The 15,664-nt window shown below is 39.3% G+C and overlaps 1 protein-coding gene across 4 annotated transcripts in view; it reads right to left on the bottom strand.

The window, feature by feature from the left end:
- LOC121318471 (leukemia inhibitory factor receptor-like) overlaps positions 1-13,864 on the bottom strand; it is a 42,004-nt gene extending 28,140 nt beyond the window's left edge. For 2 of the 4 annotated variants that reach the window (XM_041255183.1, XM_041255192.1), the window contains exons 1-3: positions 13,729-13,864; positions 8,708-8,826; positions 2,936-3,105 (exon numbers count right to left, since the gene is read on the bottom strand). In XM_041255183.1, coding sequence (XP_041111117.1) covers positions 2,936-3,105; positions 8,708-8,826; positions 13,729-13,736 — 297 coding nt within the window. In that variant the 5' untranslated portion in view covers positions 13,737-13,864. Of the gene's footprint in view, positions 1-2,935; positions 3,106-8,707; positions 8,827-8,928; positions 9,852-13,724 lie in introns of those variants that run through there. The other 2 variants (XM_041255201.1, XM_041255209.1) reach the window with 2 other exon arrangements.
- Between the last annotated feature and the right edge of the window lie 1,800 nt (positions 13,865-15,664).

The raw sequence follows: 15,664 nt of genomic DNA, 5'->3' as shown, positions 1-15,664 counted from the left end.
AAAAAAGCAACTTATTACTCGCTACTCGTTTCTTCAGAAAAAAACTAATTACTTATTTAATAAAAAAAAAAGTAGTGCATTATATGACTCATTGTATTTCTTTCTCTTGCCTTGTCCTGCAAAACAGTTGTTGTGAGTGTTATTTACTATTTAACTGTATTTAATTAATTAATGTAATTCATTTATTAAATGTGTCAAACAGATTTTTAAAATGTTTGTAGTATAAAAAGCAAACTCTTAATAATTGACTGGATATAGCAAACTGTAATCACTACGATATATAAAGTGCTGCAAGATCCAGGACTTGCTTCAACGAGTAAGTATGCTAGAAGAGTAAGCATGCTAGAAATGCTGCACAAAATGACAGAGCAACAGGAGTTTGAGGAGCTGGCACACACGAAATTTTTGGAAGTTTCCACCCCTGACGCAGAAAGCTACCAGGGAGATAGAAGAGGGTCAAAACAGTTGGGTTCAGATAGGCAGAGACAGGGAAAAAAGAAACGTAGTGAAACACAACCACCAGAAATCAAAATGTCCAACAAATTTGGCTGACTTAGACGATCAAAACCAGCATTAAGAGAATGAAAGGAACAGCATCCAGGACCCCATAAATGGTGCTGGCCAGGCAGCAAAAAAAAAAAGTGGTGATGGTTGTCAGGGACTCCATATTGAGAAACACAACAAGTTCAGTGTGCAGCCTGAACTTGCTGGTTTATTTTGATTTCCAGAAAGCCTTTGACTAAGTCTCGCATAAAAGATAAAATGCAGGCACGTTGATTAGGGAGTGGTTAAAATGTAGAAAACAGAAAGTACTGATTAGACTGAGCGAGGTAACCAGTGGAGTACCACAGGTGTCCTCTGCTCTTCCTAATCTATATTAATGACTTAGATTCTGGTATATTAAGCAAACTTGTTAAATTTGCAGACAACACAAAAATTGGAGGAGTGGCACACACTGCTGCAGCAGCAAAGGTCATTCAAAATGATCTAAGCATTCAGAACTGGGCAGACACATGGCAAATGACATTTGACATAAACAATGCAAGGTACTGCACGCAGGAAATACAAATGTCCATTATAAATACCATATGGGAAATACTGAAATTGAAGAAGGAATCTATGAAAAAGATCTTAGCTGACTATATTTATGTTGACTCAGAAATATCTTCATCTAGACAATGTGGGGAAGCTATAAAAAAAAGGCCAACAAAAAGCTCAGATATATAGTGAAACGTGTTGAATTTAAATCAAGGGAAGTAATGTTAAAACTTCACAATGCATTAGTAAGACCTCATCTAGAATATTGTGTTCAGTTCTGGTCACCTCACTACAAAAAGGATATTGCTGCTCTAGAAAATGCAAAGAACAACCAGAATTAGTCCTGGCTTAAAAGCATCTCATATGCAGACAGGCTAAAAGAATTGAATCTATTCAGTCTTGAACAAAGAAGACTACACGGTGATCTGATTCAAGCATTTAAAATTCTAAAAGGTATTGACAATGTCGACCCAAGGGACTTTTTCAACCTGAAAAAAGAAACAAGGACCAGGGGTCACAAATGGAGATTAGATAAAGGGGCATTCAGAACAGAAAATAGGAGACACTTTTTTACACAGAGAATTGTGGGAGTCTGGAACCAACTCCCTGGTAATGTTGTGGCAAACACGGTAAATCGACACATTTCGTTTAAAAGAAGAAAATAAATTGCTGTATAAAAGCTGAGCAGGAAGCTTGCTCAAGAGGCTCGCTAGCGGTCACTAAGGGTGCTGTATGGAGGTTGGCTTTTTCTGTGGCAGGCAGGCAGGCAGGCAGGCAGGCAGGCGTTTCGAACGAAAACAAAACTGTTCCATGTCATCAGCGGCTAAATGAGGACAATATTAACTGAACCATTTGCAACAAACTACGTGCCGGAAGCTGGGTGAACAGACTGTTTAACTAACTTGTGTGTTCCAGCAGAACAGGTCGTACAGCTTCTGAATATTGTTGGCTTGATTTTAAGTCATTAAAAGGACTCCCTTACGATTGTTCAGCTGGTTGTTAAGGAAAAATTGACTTTTGTGTGACTGGTTAAATATCCAATACAGTCTCTGCAAGGAAGAGGAAATAACTTGAACACAGTTGACTCGCAGCATGCTAGATAAACACTACTTTGAGAGTGTTAGTTTTGGGGGGGGACAATGTAGAAGTTATTTTTAGAAGTATTTTTCAAATGCTTACAATCTGAGTTCTTCAAAGCGCACATTCAGTCAAAATTTTTTTATAAATCTAAATAGTCCTTATTGTATCACATCAAAAGCAGCTTAGGTTACTGAAGAAGCTGTTTTATGTACCTGTTGGGATCTCTGTAATGCCTTTATTAAGATCTGTACCCAAGCTGTGTGTAGGGTTTCCATGTGTTCAAGAAAAATAGCAGTTATGTCTTCAGGGACTGAAGGAAGCCGAGTTGTTAGCTCTGGTTTGACAGCATGTTATGCTGACAGTAAGCATAGAAAAGAGCAGTTCACAGTGGCGGTTACAACTGAATTTGTACTGAGAATAAGTTTACTTCACTGTTGTAATAAACACCCACTAGAGGGCAGTCTCACATTGTGCTATATAAGAGTGTTGGTGTTAATAAACTAGGTCTTCAAATGGTAGCGGTGTGCAGACATAACAAAACAGAACTGAACGTACTTTGGCATTAAAAAAATAAAGTACCACCAATGTACGTGTATAACGGAGAAAAGATTTTTGTTGTTTTTGCAGAAAGTTTGTGATATATCAATTGCACTCATTTTTGCGATATAAATTAAAAATATTAACCTAGTTGAGGTCAACCTTGTTGTTAATGGATACTTGCTGCTGTAGCATTCCCCATCCCAAGAGGAGTAAGACCCATTGAGTTTAAGATACCCGATACCCACATTCACTAATAAAATAAAATGCTTTTACTTACCGTGTGGATGGTGTTTGTGACTTCTGTCCGAGATATTTGAATCTGAAAGATTATGTTTACTTCTGCCTCATAGACCATAGCACTTGTGGTCCAGTTCACAATTAACTGCTCTTCATTATCAACTGGCATTTTCATGATTGCTGTAATGTGTGGCGTGAATGTTGGGATGACTAAAAGACAAAAAGAAATTAATCAAAACCCTTGAGGCTGGCACGGTGTGGAGAGTACATCAAGTAAATACTGGTGTTCAGGTAGGCTCCTTGTCTAATCTGTTACAAATACCCACTGACTGTGAATACAGCACTGAGAAGTGGAAAGTGTCAGATATGGAGGTGAGTCCATATTATATTAGAGACATTAAAATGGCCCGTGGTGTGGCTAGATTAGTGTATTTATGTGAGTAGACTGAGATGGATAAGTACAGGACTTTTCACAACTGTCCTGCAGGGATTCCACAAGATCTGGTTTGACAGTGATAAATTCCAGGAATAAATAAACTTCTCCGAGACACCCAGATTGTGGTTGTGATGAGTGCCAGCAAGACAGGGCCCATTTCAAGAGTTTGTACAGTTTGCTTCCCTGGAAGATTTTGTGTTTATACTGAGGTTAGTTCAGGAGAACCGGTGGTTAATTTAAATGGAAAGAAAATAAGAGCAATCTTCCTTAAGTATAAACAGCCAGTAGACTGGGGAGCCATGGGAAGCATGGTATGTCTGCAGTGTAGAGAGCTTACTGAGGGAGTTGCAGTACATTACAGGTCCATGATGTAAGGTGGAGTAGTTAGATTAGTATGCCTGACTGAAAGTAGTAACTGGTTTCAATTGTTTCTCATTCAATTGTTCTTTAAATACTTGTACGATATTTTACAAACGTGATAAAACATTGTTAGAAACTTAAGTTGTGAAACCTTTGTATTGTGGCAGGAATATTTCTAACTAGATTGAATGAGTTTTGGATAAAAACTTGTTAAGTGTCTCAGTGTTTAGTGGATTCTATATCTGACTCCACATAAAACAATGGTACATGTTAAGGGCAGTGAATTAGTAAAAGGTCCTTGTACAGTATTGAGTGCAAATTTCTTTTAAAAAATATTTGAATTATGAAACTGTCAAACGGGAGCATAGTAAAGTAAATGCTCATGCAATTTCATCAACGCTCTATACTAACCACTTAGAAACCAGAATCACACGAAAAATAGGTTGTATGCCCTAGATTCTGATACCGTAAACATTCCTTTATAAAATACCTCCTCCTTCACCTACCCCCTGTCCTCTGCTCACTCACTCACTCCCCGTCACCCATAGTAATTTACCCTCCTTCTCCTTTGTGCCCCTCTCGGACTCCAATCTTTGCTTCCTGCTCCAGAGCCATACACCCACCGGGTGTGCGCTGGACCACTCGCCTCTTCCAGGCTGCGGCCCTTTCTCTACTTCCTTTCATTTTCTCCCTTCTCAACGTCTGCTCTCTGGGTATTTCCTCTGCCTTCAAACAGGCCTGCATCACCCCATCTTAAAAAATGCTCAGTTGATCCCTCCAGAACTATTGTCATGTCTCCCTTCTCCCATTCCTCTCTAAACCCCTTGAGCAAACAGTACACTGCCAGCTCTCTGCTTTCCTGTCAACACATTCTCTTCTCGACCCCCTCCAGTCTGGTTTTTGCATGACACACTCAACTGAAACTGCTCTTATTTCCATCACTCTCTACTCTCAGCCCGTGCCGCCTCTGTCCTATTCTGCTCGACCTCTGCTGCCTTTGACAGTCCACCACTCTATTCTCCTGTCCTCCCTCATTGATCTGGGAGACTCTGGCACTGCTTTTACCTGGTTCTCCTCATACCTCTCCATTCGCACCTACCGGGTGTCCTGGCATTGCTCACCCTATGCCTCTTGCTCTCTTTTGACATATGTCCCCCAAGGCTCAGTACTGGGACCTCTCCTGTTTTCTTTCTACACCTGCTTCCTGATCTCCTCCCATGGCTTCTATCATTTCTATTCTGATGATGCCCAGGTCTTCTCCTTTCCCCCCTCTCCCATGCTACTCTGCTGCTTCGCTCCCTCCTCTGGCTCCCTTTCGCCACTCGCATCCAATTAAAATCTTATACGTGCCTATTGCTGTCTCGACCTTTCTGCCCCCTCCTACCTCCAGACTATTATTTTTCCGTACACCCCCTCTCGCCCTCTCTGCTCCTCTACCACAGGCAGATTAGCTGTACCTCACCTCCAGAGCCTGCTCCTTCTCCACCCTGGCCCCTCAGCGGTGGAATAAGCTATCCTCAGATATCAGGACTGCTCAGTTCTTGACTACCTTTCGGGCGCCTCCTCAAGACACACCTGTTCAGACATCATCTGTAAACCTAACTACTCTCAACTATACAGGACTGTACAGCACCCAACTGTATCAATACTTGCATCATCTTATACTTGCACTTAACTGCTCCACACTTCCGTATTCTACTACTGCTCTCAAAATCATAATTATATTCTGTATATTGTACTTGATTTTACTCTTAAAGGTAGCCATATTTACATTTTTTGTAATTGCTCTTATTTGAAATCATTTGTATCCATTTATTGTACTTAATAATTGCTCTTTATGGAATTTACTCTTATAACCAAATATTTAAGTTTAACTGCTCTTGGCCTTAATCGCACTCAAACATAATTATTTACTGAGGGGGGTTTTTTTGGTGTTTTTTTTTTCATTTGAACTTTGGAAGTGATTGTTCTGGGCGTTTTCATGAATAAAGGTAGGTATTTATCATAAGGTATGTGAAATGAAGGTCAATTCGGGTGGGTTTTTTGTCAGCACTATGGTGGTCTTTTTCATAGATTCCTTCTCCAATTTCAGTATCTCCCATATGATATTTATAATGTACATTTTTATTTCCTGTAAGGTACTGCACGCAGGAAATAAAAATGTACATTATAAATATCATATGGAAGATACTGAAATTGGAGAAGGAATCTATGAAAAAGACCTAGGAGTTTTTGTTGACTCAGAAATGTCTTCATCTAGACAATGTGGGGAAGCTATAAAAAAGGCTAACAAGATGCTTGGATACATTGTGAAAAGTGTTGAATTTAAATCAAGGGAAGTAATGTTAAAACTGTACAATGCACTAGTAAGACCTCATCTTGAATATTGTGTGCAGTTCTGGTCACCTCGCTATAAAAAAGATATTGCTGCTCTAGAAAGAGTGCAAAGAAGAACGACCAGAATTATTCCAGGCTTAAAAGGCATGTCATATGCAGACAGGCTAAAAGAATTGAATCTGTTCAGTCTTGAACAAAGAAGACTACGTGGTGACCTAATTCAAGCATTCAAAATTCTAAAAGGTATTGACAGTGTTGACCCAAAGGACTTTTCCAGCCTGAAAAAAGAAACAAGGACCAGGGGTCACAAATGGAGATTAGACAAAGGGGCATTCAGAACAGAAAATAGGAGGCACTTTTTTACACAGAGAATTGTGAGGGTCTGGAATCAACTCCCCAGTAATGTTGTTGAAGCTGACACCCTGGGATCCTTCAAGAAGCTGCTTGATGAGATTCTGGGATCAGTAACCTACTAACAACCAAACGAGCAAGATGGGTCGTATGGCCTCCTCTCGTTTGTAAACTTTCTTATGTTCTTATGTTCTTATGCTCTCGCTTATTTATAATAATAATAATAATAATAATAATAATAATAATAATTTATTTGGCTGACACTTTTTTTCCACCAAAGTGAGCTACAATTAGTTATTTTACATACAAATTCTGGTACCCATTTATACATTAGACAGTCGGTCAACAGTCCAGAGTCCTATCCACTACTTCACACAGCGTACATGCATGTTTAGCTGTCAGGACTAGAACTCTAGTTCAGAGTTCAATTGTAAACATTAAGTTGGCAGAATATTTGGGTCATTTTTGCCCGTGCAAAATCCTTGTCAGACCTTCATAAATAGCTCATGAATGTATGGCAGCCCATTATCTGTGTTTATCATGCAGATTTGCATACTACACTTAATTAAATGCAAATGAGGCAGTACCGCTATTCCGGCCCTTTCATTTTGCATCCACTAAATCCTTGTTTTCCGCACTGAAATGGGAATAGTAAATAGGATGGGAACAGAACTGCACATGGTAGTCACATTTGCGTATGGTAAACACTTCATAAATGAGGCCCCAAGTCTGCTCCCTCGCTGTCCTATGCTTTCAATCTATATATTTAAATTTAGTATAGCAAATAAACAAAGTAAAAAAAAAAATTAAATGAAAGTGTTTGCTGTCAGCAGCTAGTCTCCGTTTGAATTGACTGGTACTTTTATTATTTTACATGTTTTACAAACAGTTCATAAACCATTTTTGCTTTTGTGTTCGAGGTATCATATAAACTACTGGAAATACCCAACAGAGCCTCCACCACTGGGATAATAAAGCTTGAAGGCGACCAGACCACAGAAGGAATTCTGAGCAAGTCGCATTACTCATGGACTATTGTGGGAAATGTTTGTAATCATTATCAATAAAAAACAGTGCTGCATAAAATCAACGAAAAAACAAACACAAAATCCAATAGCAATAGAACCGTCTTAAGAGGGCTTTACCGTCTGGCAAGGCCATTCTCATTGTTACATTCCGTCACCTTCAGCTCAGGACATTTAACGGCATGAGGCAGGCCTTCCCAGACGGTAAAGCCCTCCTAAGAGGGTTCAATTGCCTAAATCAATATCTTAAACAGTGCTCCCTCACTGTAACGTGGGTCTCTGGGGACACACAATGTGAGCTTTGTAACCAGACAGTTATAAAAGGGGGTGGGGGGCGCTGCAGGACACAACACATGTGACTAAAATACAAAATAAAATAACTCCCTCTCTATCATGGACATATAGTGAAGCAAAAATGTAACATTCTGTGAATTAACCATGCATAAAAGCACCATGTAATCAACACTATATTTCTTACAAAAAAAAAAAAAAAAAGGTAACATTCCTACTCATGGATCATTTTAATTATCGGTTTAATTAACCTGGCTGAACAGCGTTTGGGAGTTCTGTTTGAAGCGACAGACAGGCAAACCAAGTGCGAGAAGGAGAGCGGGTCGGGAGAGGAGAAGAGGGAATGGGCTCGCCCCGGGTTCGGCTGCCGGAGCGGGGCTCAAGCGAACCTGAAGCGTCTCATCTCCCGGAGTATTTTAATTATATTTATTTTATTTAATTATAAAATAAATGCTGAATAAGATGTCTGTTATAAAGTGCCAGTGCAGCGTTTCTTCAGTTCAGATACTGTATCAAAAGGAAGAGACAGAAATGGAAGACTGAGAAGATGTTTACAGTTTGAACAATACGGTACTCTATTTACAATAGAAATATTGCATGAATCACTAGTATAGGGAGTTGGGGGTCATGCTGTAGGATACGTTACAACCGAGAGCTATCGCGAGGGAGCACTGTAATTACATTTTCCAAACAATTTGGTATGTATTACTTTTTTAATTAAACAATGGTTATTATAGGATTTCTTATAGTGAAGTAGATGGAGTGTGTGATAACATTTAGCTACTTCATCATTAGTTAAAGGAAAAAACACCAAATACAACTGAAAACTAAAAAAGCAAAACAATGAAGAGTGTTTACAAGTTTTAAAGTTATTTATTTTTGGTTTGGTTACTTTCTTACCTTTTTTTTAATGACAGTTTAGAAAAAAAAAAAGCTTTGTAAAACATAGCATGAAACTGACTAATAGCTAGAAAAGATCAGAAGTGACCCAGCACTGTGATTATGCTATTACCTTCATAGTTACAGCCTCCATTGTCAGGTCCCAAGAGAAGAAATGTCAGCAGGAGGAAAAGTGACATTTCTGTTTTTTCAAAATCCTGGTCCGTAGAAATAAGTGTCACTGACACTTGCCTGGAATTGAAAACACAAGTAAACAGCCACAATGATGTCCTCCAGCACACTCTTTAAAAGCTCTCCACAAAATGAAAACTTAAGTATCTATACAGTACTCACTACTCAGTGATGTAAAAAGTGAAATTCTTGGAAATTCAGACCTGTCCCAGCTAGCCAACATTCCTTCTGTGGAAAAGCTGCTATTGTCAGTGCTTGCACATCCACACACCCTTATTTGAGTGGTTAGGCAGGCCACTGTAAATCAAGCTGACCGCGTGCACCGTGCCATGTACATTTTTGATAGATACATTACACAGGTTCATATTCACATCACAAAGTAACGCAGGCTGAGGTAAAATGATACAGCTGGGCCCAGATATTCGAAGCGGTGCCCAATCCCCTTGCAAAATTTGTGCCTCGCAAAAATTAGTGCTTTTGTACAAAAATTGTGCAACTCATACTCCTACTGAAAGCGCCTTCCAACTACCACTCCCCCTGCTCTTACCACACTTGTATGGCATAGTGAGCATGGAATGCAGACCTTGGGTGTCAAAGTATACTTCTGACATCAATGAGAAATAAATAAATCTTTTTTTTTTTTTTTAAATCAGCTGTGTCCTTATACCCGAGTGTGGAATTACCAGGTGAGTGGCATGAAAATGAAAAGAAGCCTTTGGAGAATGCAACTACAGGGATATTTTACGGATTGAGCCATTGGGTACTGGGGCCCTTTGTCAATGTTGCTGAGGATAGGGCACTTAGCCGAATGCATGTAATGGAAACATTCTGCGCATTGCTAGCCATAACAGATTTTACAGAATTCAAATATATGTATCTATGCTGTGCTGTTTGCTGGGAAGTAAGTTTATGATTATATTTTTTTTACTTTCTTGTTTTCTGTTACAGTACCATCCACTCTTTTTTCTTTCTCCGTGTTAGCTGTGATCCCGATTATCAAACCGCTATTGACGTGTCTGGAATTTAGGATCTGATTTTTGTAATGTGTTTTTTTGTAAGAACTGTAAATACATACATACATTAACAGAAACAACAACAATAATTAATAATATTAATAATCCAGCTGGAATCACTTGTTTTTTAATAGCATATATATAAATATATATATATATATATATATATATATATATATATATATATATATATAGAGAGAGAGAGAGAGAGAGAGAGAGAGAGAGAGAGAGAGAGAGAGAGAGAGAGAGAGAGAGAGAGTGTCTACACCCCCTTTCAAAATTTTCACCTTTTTGTCGCCTTATAACCTGGAATTAAAATAGTTTGTTTTTGTTTTTTTTTCTCATTTGTCTACACATCCTACCCCACAACTTCCAAGTGAAAAAAATATTCTAGAAATTTGTAAAAAAAAAATAAAAAATTAGCTTGGTTGGATAAGTGTCCCCTTGTAATAGCAATCCTAAATTAGCTCAGGTGTAACCAATCGCCTTCAAAATCACACACCAAGTGGCCGCTACCTCTGTTAAATTGCAGTGATTCACATGATTTCAGGATAAATTCAGCCATTCCTGTAGGTTCCCTCTGCTGGGTAGTGCATTTCAAAACAAAGACTCAACCATGAGCACCAAAGCGCTTTCAAAAGAGCTCCGGGACAAAGTTGTTGAAAGGCACAGATCAGGGCATGGGTATAAAAAAAATATCAAAGGCCTTGAATATCCCTTGTAGCATGGTCAAGATGATTATTAAGAAGTGGAAGGTGTACGGCACCACCAAGACTCTGCCTAAATCAGGTTGTCCCTCCAAACTGGATGACCGAGCAAGGAGGAGACTGATCAGAGAGATCAATGGCAACTTTGCAAGAGCTACAAGCTTTTATGGCCAAGACTGGTCAAAGTGTGCATGTGACAGCAATATCTCAAGCACTCCACAAATCTGGCCTGTATGGTAGGGTGGCAAGAAGGAAGCCATTACTCAAAGTCCACCTAGAATCCCGTTTGAAGTATGCCAAAAAACACTCTGCAGCCATGTGGCAAAAGTTTTGTGGTCTGACAAAACTAAAATGGAACATTTTGGCCTAAATGCAAAGCATTATGTTTGGCGCAAACCCAACACATTGCATCACCCAAAGAACACCATCCCTCCTCTGAAGCATGGTGTTGACAGCATCATGTTATGGGGATGTTTCTCATCGGCAGGGACTGGGTCACTTGTCAGGATAGAAGGGAAAATGAATGGAGCAAAGTACAGAGAAGATCTTGAGGAAAACCTGCTGCCCGCTGCAAGAAAGCTGAAACTGGGACGGAAGTTCACCTTTCAGCATGACAACGACCCAAAGCACACAGCCAAAGCTACACTGGAGTGACTAAGGAAGAAAAAGTTAAATGTCCTTGAGTGGCCCAGTCAGAGCTCCGACCAAAATTCCAAAATTTGTGGCATGACTTGAAGATTGCTGTCCATCAACGCTCCCCAAGAAACTTGACAGAGCATGAACAGTTTTGTAAAGAACAATGGTCAAATATTGTCAAATCTAGGTGTGCAAAGTTGGTAGAGACCTATCCCAGCAGACTCACAGCTAGAATTGCTGCAGAAAGCTTCCACCAAGTATTAACTCAGGGGGGTGGAGACTTATCCAATTATGATCTTTCAGTTGTGAGTGTATGGTGTGTAGATAAGTGGAAAAAAATCCTCATTTAAATGCATGAAACTCTGAGGGACTGACACAACAAAATGTGAAAACAATTCAACAGGGTGTAGACTTTCTATAGGCATTGTGTGTGTGTGTGTGTGTGTGACGTAACTTTTTCTTCAATCAGTTGCCAGGTTTATTGAAATATGCAGGGAGTCTGGTCCCAGGTACAGGACAAACAGAATACTCATCATTACAATGTTTGCATGACATTAAATACCCTTCTGTATAAATGGTCCACCTCCCCTTTCTCTGACACTTAACCAATTGCAAAGGTAATTTAATTTATTGTGTGAGTGTGTGTGTGTGTCTGTGTGTGTAGTCTAGTGTGACAACCTCTGAACTCAGTGCATTCTTCACACTCCTGGAGACAAAAGGTCCATACATCTGCCTTTTGTTATCTTCTTGCGACCCCTTTGATCCCAGTGGCATTATCTCTTTCGATCTCTCTGAAGTCTTTAGAGCCTGTGTTAATTGTAGTTCACAGCATTGTTATCTTTTTAGCTTGCAGTCAATGTTGGGCAAAAAGGTTGTAGACGCAACGTCTCTATCAATGGTTAGCAGTACATGCAATTTGAACCAAACAGTCTGCTATCTGCAATATTAGTCTCTTTTCAGAAAAGAACACCAGTATAGCTCTGCCAGTCCACGTGCGTAGCAAACTGCTAATCAATTCTCGATCCATGTTTTCCAACAGTGTGTGTGTGTATATATAGATAGATAGATAGATAGATAGATAGATAGATAGATAGATAGATAGATAGAAAACCAGCTCGCTCGGGTTCTTTTCCCTTCTTAAAACACAACTCCACACACAGGATTCAAAAGAAACCCCGCTGACATGCACTTTTTTATTACAAAAATAAATAAAAACAAAACAACTAGTTCCTTCTGTTGTGTTGTAAAACATCAAGACACGTTGGTAAAGTATAACTGGTTTATTCAACAAGTCGATAACACTTGCAGTACCAGCTCTTACTCTGTACTGTGTATATCTTTCCCGTTTTCCCCTACATCCCCTGCTTATATCACTACAGCACAAGCCTAGTCACAGCGACATCTATTGACGCTTTTAAGGTAGAACACCACACCTTCGGAGCTCTTACTATACATTTAAAGCAGGTCCCTGTCTAGCTCGCAGGACAGCTAAGCCGTTTACCTGCCAAATAAACAAAATTAACCACACAGGTTAAATACAGCACTTACGTTTTATGACTGCTCGGGAACAGAGCACCCCTTCTGCTCCCGTCTACTCAGCAGTCCTGTGAAGGATGACTGCACCTCTTAATTATAATTAACAATAAAATAATTAAAGAAAAATGTGCATTCGCACATGTTTTTGGCAGGGATTTTATATATATATATATATATATATATATATATATATATATATATATACACACACACACACACACACACACACAGTAACTTGCTTGACAAACCTGGGAAGTAATTAATTCAACTTCAGTACAACGGGCTGAACTGTTCAATACGGTAATCAGTAGGCTAGCCTACTACTATATAAGCAGTGTCTTTGATATTGAAATCTATCTGAATGCAAGGTAAGGAGGTGCAAACTGTTGTTTGATTGATCTAGGGTTGATATACTGCTGTATGTGTCTATTAAAGTAAAGCTTTTCTGCATTGTACAGCTGTTTAGTACTGCCAGCTCGGTCTATGTTACACATCGACGGTATTAAACATGTATGCACACTTTGTTTAAACATAAACAAAAGAGGAACAAATAAATAAAGCACAGTGGCCAAAATAAAATAATAACAAAATAAAACTAAATAATAACATGTAGGCTGGGCATTTGCCTTCACTACACATTACAAACAAAACACAGTTACACACAGTTCAAAACCTACCCTAAACTCTTTCAAACAAAGGAGTTTTCTTTGCCTTTTCATATATGCGGCCACTCACCAATATATAAAATAAACTACTGTACATCCTTAACGTTACATCACACCCCTCAACTAGCACTAATCCTGGACTACCTCTGTTAACATTAAGTAAGATCAGTATTAATCAGGCTCTGTGAAACCGAACATAAATCCTTTTTTTTTTTTTTTTTTTTTTTTGTAGAACTTAAACTAATGACTGATTTTACATATCAGGGTTACTGCTAAACTTGGACTGTCTAATATTACTGTACCTTAGACAAACATCAGGCATTAGGAAAATGTTTGTCTACTTCACTTATTAAAATAGTTTACAAATACACATACTGCAGAAAACAAATATATACACTTACCTACTTCAACATCTACCAACACTTCTTAGATAAATTAACCATTATTGTATTATAATACTTTTATATTCTTTAAGTTATGAGCCATGGATTGATGCAATACTGCATCTCTGCTAGTTCTGAAGCTACAGACCCCACCACCCCCACAGTTCCCGTCGGACATTGCTGACGTTACCCAATAAACTAAACCAAGTGGGGCGTAGCTTTAAGGTTGTGGTTGATGAAGCAATAGACCTTGCAATAGGATATGGTGGATTCAACTTAATAAGATAAGACTGTGAAAGACCATATTCTTATCTGTGCATTCTAATCTGTGAGACTTTAAAAAATATCCCACTGTCACTGTGAATAGGCACAAAGGCATAAGCCATGCCCCATTATACCCTTCACCTAGGTCTTTTGTATGGGTTGACTGATTGGAACCCTACAGTATGTCTGGGTATTCTTTAGGGATGCCTGCTCACCCACAGCCCAAAACAGCCCGGACTCTGCAGTCAGGCAATGGTCGCTTGTCTGTGATAGTAGGATCCCCAGAGTTATCCTCTCCATCCCAGATTCAGGTTGCCTGCTGGTCTACTTTTCATCTTAGGTGCTGTTCCAGTTGGCTCATGCCATCTGGCTTGGCTGTGGTGACAAAGCTGCAGCCTTTTTAGTGATAGCGAGAGCTAGCTGTGAGTCACTACAACAAATTCTCTTCCCGAAGCGACCGTTGCAGACAACGAAACAGGTGCCCAGCTTCCCACTGCTGCTTCACCTGAGCATCATTTCATATTTAACATATTTAGAACATTTTAATCACATACTAAGGCATTATACATGTAACAGGACCAATAATGCCCCTGTTATCTTTCACATAATGTATGTATTTGTCACTGCATGCAAGTGCATGTTTTATAGATTATGGACAAATACGTTTTAATTGATTGATCACTTTCTAGTAGCTTCTCCATTCAGTTCACGTGAATTGCCTTACCGACTAATTGAACTATTGATAGCTTTTATGGCCATCCTGGGATGTGTTTGTCTGTCTGTCCTTTACTGTGGTTTTGTGTGCACAGGAGTGGGGACACAATTTTAGTGTTTGGAACGGAGAGTAACAGAGGGAAGTGAAACAAGTCTGACAAAGTATTTGTCTTTGTGACAAAGTGGTTGATAGTGTGCAGGTGATCAATGAACAGACAGACAATTATAATCGAGGTGCAAAGTTTGTTTAATGATATTTTTTATGTCCAGTGCCTGACTCCAAAACAAACAGTAAACAATAAATGATGTTAAGTTATACAGCAGCGTATGTTACTTAAATTGTAATCCCTGGGTTTGTGGCAAAATAATAGTCCCATTACTAATTATACACCCACACAAAACACAAAATACATACACAAGTCAGTCAGTACATGAATTAGTGCTAGTGCTGCAAATACAGTTATTTTTGATACAAGTGCAGTGCTGTTCCAGGTTTGTGTTGGCCTCTGGCGACAGCTCCGGAACGTGTTAGCTGTCCAGTGACAAACAGACAAGACAAAACAAACACTCATGTTATGGATATACAAAGCACAGGTCCTTCCGGGTCATTTTTCATTAACCAAAATGAAGGAACAGATTACGTCGCTTTGACTCCTATTTATACCATCACTCACCCCTTGGTAAACAATTGCACATCATTTCCCTTCCAGGTCGATGAGTTCTGCCCCTTTTTTAAATGACCGACTTCCTTTTATCCCTCAGAACAAAGTGTCAGGCCAGGTAGTCCAGGGTACTCTGGTCCCGTTACTTAGCGCCCTCACAGGTCGGGAGGGAGATTTACCACCAAGAATAATGGTCTTTCTGTCACAGTCTGGCATACAGTAGGCCAATTTGAACAATGAGCATGATGAATTAAGAGTTTTTAGCCTGTCGGTAACTGATCGGAACGAATGATATGGAAAGTAAAGTAAGAGATATTG

The sequence above is a fragment of the Polyodon spathula genome, chromosome 1 (assembly GCF_017654505.1).
Source record: "Polyodon spathula isolate WHYD16114869_AA chromosome 1, ASM1765450v1, whole genome shotgun sequence".
NCBI lineage: Eukaryota > Metazoa > Chordata > Actinopteri > Acipenseriformes > Polyodontidae > Polyodon > Polyodon spathula.
The sequence above is the reverse complement of the archived record's forward strand: the minus strand, read 5'-3'. Positions and strand labels throughout refer to the sequence as shown.